This window comes from Monodelphis domestica, chromosome 8 (genome assembly GCF_027887165.1).
Source record: "Monodelphis domestica isolate mMonDom1 chromosome 8, mMonDom1.pri, whole genome shotgun sequence".
NCBI lineage: Eukaryota > Metazoa > Chordata > Mammalia > Didelphimorphia > Didelphidae > Monodelphis > Monodelphis domestica.
Window position 1 is genome coordinate 179,652,040 of NC_077234.1, and position 3,838 is coordinate 179,655,877.

General features: G+C 37.3%; 1 protein-coding gene across 1 annotated transcript; it reads left to right on the plus strand.

Moving 5' to 3' along the window:
• The first annotated feature begins 929 nt into the window (after positions 1-929).
• On the plus strand, positions 930-2,600 carry LOC100012604 (L-lactate dehydrogenase A chain). The gene is given in 2 exon segments (XM_003339577.4): positions 930-1,841; positions 1,843-2,600. Coding segments are annotated over 2 exon segments (999 nt in total). The 5' UTR covers positions 930-977; the 3' UTR covers positions 1,978-2,600.
• The last annotated feature ends 1,238 nt before the right edge of the window (positions 2,601-3,838 follow it).

The window sequence follows — 3,838 nt, forward strand, 5'->3', positions numbered from 1 at the left end:
AAGTACCAGATCATTTTATTTGTTTCCTGAGGAACTCATATGTATGTCAAGAAGTAACAGACAGAACAAAACATGGAACAACTGATTGACTTAAGATTGGGAAAGGAATATTACAAGTGTATATTGTCACCTTATTTATTTAATTTATATGCAAAATACATCATGTGAATTGCCAGGCTTCATGAATTAAAAGCTGGAATTAAGGTTTCCAGGAGAAATATCAACAATTTCAGATATCACTCTGGTGACAGAATGGTAAAAAGAATTAAGAAGACTCTTGATAAGGATGAAAGAGGAGAGGATAAATGCTTGATGTTTAACATTAAAAAAACAACAACACTAAAAATGGCAACTGATCCCATCACTTCCTAAAAAAAATAGAAGGAAAAGAAATGGAAGCAGTGTCAGATTTTATATTCTTGGGTCCAAAGATAACTACAGATAGAGCCTGAAATTCAAAGACATGAAATTAAAAGATGTTTACTTTTTGGAAGGAAAGCTATGGCAAATCTGGAAAGCATACTAAAAAGCAGAGATATTGCTTTGCATAGTCAAAGCTATGATTTTGTCAGTAATAATGTATGGCCATGAGAGTTGGACTATAAGGAAAGCAGAGTGCTATGGAATCAACACTTTTGAATTGTGATGCTGGAGAGGAATTTTAAGAGTTCCTTGAACAGCAAGGAGATCAAATCAAACAATACTTCAATTATTTTCAGACTATTCTTCAGAAGGACAAATACTGATGTAGAAGCTTAAATATTTTCACCAAATAATGAGGTGACAAGACTCATTGGAGAAGACTCCAGTGTAGGGAAAGATTGAAGGCAAAAGGAGAAGGGGACAGCAGAGGATGAAATTGATAGTATCAGAAATAACATACATGAGGCACGAGTCCGGGAGCAGCAGTCTCGCATACATCTCTGAATTCTCTGCAGCTCGACCGGCAATCTTAGATTCCCTCCCCCAAGAAAAAAATGGGAACCATCAAGGATCAGCTGATCTTGAATGTCCTTAAGGAAGAACAGACTCCCCACAACAAAATAACTGTTGTTGGGGTTGGTGCAGTTGGCATGGCATGTGCCATCAGTGTCTTAATGAAGGATTTGGCTGATGAACTTGCCCTAGTTGATGTTATTGAAGACAAACTAAAGGGAGAGATGATGGATCTCCAACATGGCAGCCTTTTCCTCAAAACAACAAAGATCATCTCTAGCAAAGATTATGCTGTGACTGCAAACTCAAAGCTGGTTGTGATTACTGCTGGGGCATGTCAGCAGGAAGGAGAAAGTCGTCTTAATTTGGTCCAGTGTAATGTGAATATCTTTAAGTTCATCATTCCCAATATTGTTAAATACAGCCCTAATTGCAAGTTGCTTGTTGTCTCCAATCCAGTGGATATTTTGACATATGTGCCCTGGAAGCTAAGTGGCTTTTCTAAAAACCGTGTTATTGGAAGTGGTTGCAATCTGGATTCTGCCCGATTCCCTTACCTGATGGGGGAGAAACTTAGTATCCACTCTTCAAGTTGTCATGGATGGATCCTTGGGGAACATGGAGACTCGAGTGTTCCTGTATGGAGTGGTATGAATGTTGCTGGTGTCTCTCTGAAGAGTCTTCATCCTGCTCTAGGAACTGATAGTGATTCAGAGCAATGGAAAGATGTTCATAAGCAAGTAGTTGAAAGTGCTTATGAAGTGATCAAGTTGAAGGGCTACACTTCCTGGGCCATTGACTTGTCTGTGGCAGATCTGGCAGAAAGCATCATGAAGAATCTTAGGAGAGTACATCCGATTTCCACCATGATTAAGGGCCTATATGGCATTAATGAAGATGTCTTCCTTAAGTGTTCCATGTATCTTGGGGCAGAATGGCATTTCTGATGTGGTGAAGGTTACCCTGACTACAGAGGAAGAGTCCCGTTTAAAGCAGAGTGCAGACACCCTTTGGGGGATCCAGAAGGAGCTGCAGTTTTAAAACCTTTGAATATGCTTCCACTTCACTGTCTAGAGAACATGATAGTGGTTCAGGGATTATGTATGATGCACATTTCAAGTGTATCACATCCTTCCTCTGATGAGTGATACAACACCACGAGAAAGCAGAAATAGAAAACCTATGAACACACTCTAGTCTCCTCCTAAAGTTAGAGATGGGGAATAGTATAGTGACTCCTATTTGTAAAACCCTGCTTGCTAAACCCCGTTGTTTGCACAGTGATGCTGAGTATGACTTGTCTTGTACCAATGTCACGGTGTACTTGTGGTCAAGCTCAGTTGGCTCCCCACAGGTATGTTACTGCCTGCCTAGTAGGGGCTACCAGTTCCCAGTTCCCTTAGATCCAAAAGTCAGTTTTTGGTTCCTGGATTCACACCACCATACAGTTGTAATGCTCTGCTGATGGACTGATTACCTTTGGGGCCCCCTTCCCGGTTAGGGTTCTACAGCATGGCCTCATGCATCACTTTTCCAGAGGACCCAGTTATGTCTTATATATATATATATCTCAGTAGTTGTACATTTCAATTATATAAAAAGGATCTATATAGGTACAACAATCCAACCAATTCCTCAAGTGTCATACTAACCCAAATATTGAATAAACCACAAATAACTTATTAAAAAAAAAAGAAATAACAAACATGAGATTGGACAGATTTTGGCAGATAGCAGAAAATTATAAGACCGGATGTGTTGTGTTCCATTAGGTCACAAAGACTCAGACACAACTGAATGATCAGACTATTATAATATACTTAAAAATAAAATTAGAGTAGAATTTGAATAATATTAATATATGGTTTTCCAAGTCACTATGCAGCCACTATATATAATTTACTGGCCCCTATTTCTCTTTAAATTTGATACCACTAATCTAAGATAATTATGAATGCCATTTAAGGGATAAATATGGAGAGAAGATAATACACTCTGTTTTAGACATGTTTGGCTTGAGGTAAAATATGGATTTCCTAGTGCTTGAGCTCTGGGACTAAAAAGAACAAATAAAATACCTCCAAATTCCTTCAGCTATTTAAGGGCAACATCAAGTTTTCTCACATCAGCCCGGTCTTTTCTTCACCATGGGAAACATCCTCAGTTCTTTCACTTAATTCTCCTTTCATATCTTTAGTTTGTACATCATCTTATTTGCCCTCTTCCAAACACAATTCCAGCAATCTGCCTTCCTTAAAATGTAGTGCCCAGAAGTGACTATGATACTACAAAATATGAACCAACCAGAAGATAATTGGTTCCATTATCTTCATTATTTTAGAAGTTATGCCTCTCTATATTTCACTGTCATATTAGTTTTTTTGGCTGTCATGTTATACTATTGACACATATCTCTTTCCCCCATCTTGTATTTATGAAGTGTAGAACTGTATGCTTATTTTTATTAAATTTTCATCTTCTTTGATAAAATCTATTCTTTTAAGCTGTCAAGATTATTTTGGATCAGGAATCTGTCATCCAATGTCTTAGTATTCCACCAAGTTTTGTTTCACATTTGTGTATTTTGATGATAATAGCTGTCATTTATATCCTGATTTAAGGTTTTTCAAAAATAATTTACAAATTTATTTCATTTGAGCATCACCACAAATCTTTGAGATGAGTGTTACGTGTTTTGTTATGTCTTTTTTACTGTTAGACAAACAAAGGCTTAGAGAAAGAACTTTCTTGTGGTCAGATCATGGAAGTTGCAGAGGAGGATTCAGACACAAGTTCCTCATGATTTTACATTCAGATCTCTTTATATAATACCACAATGCTCTTCAAATTTGCCAGCTACCCATTATTCAAAATTACTGATGAAAAATATTGAACATCATAG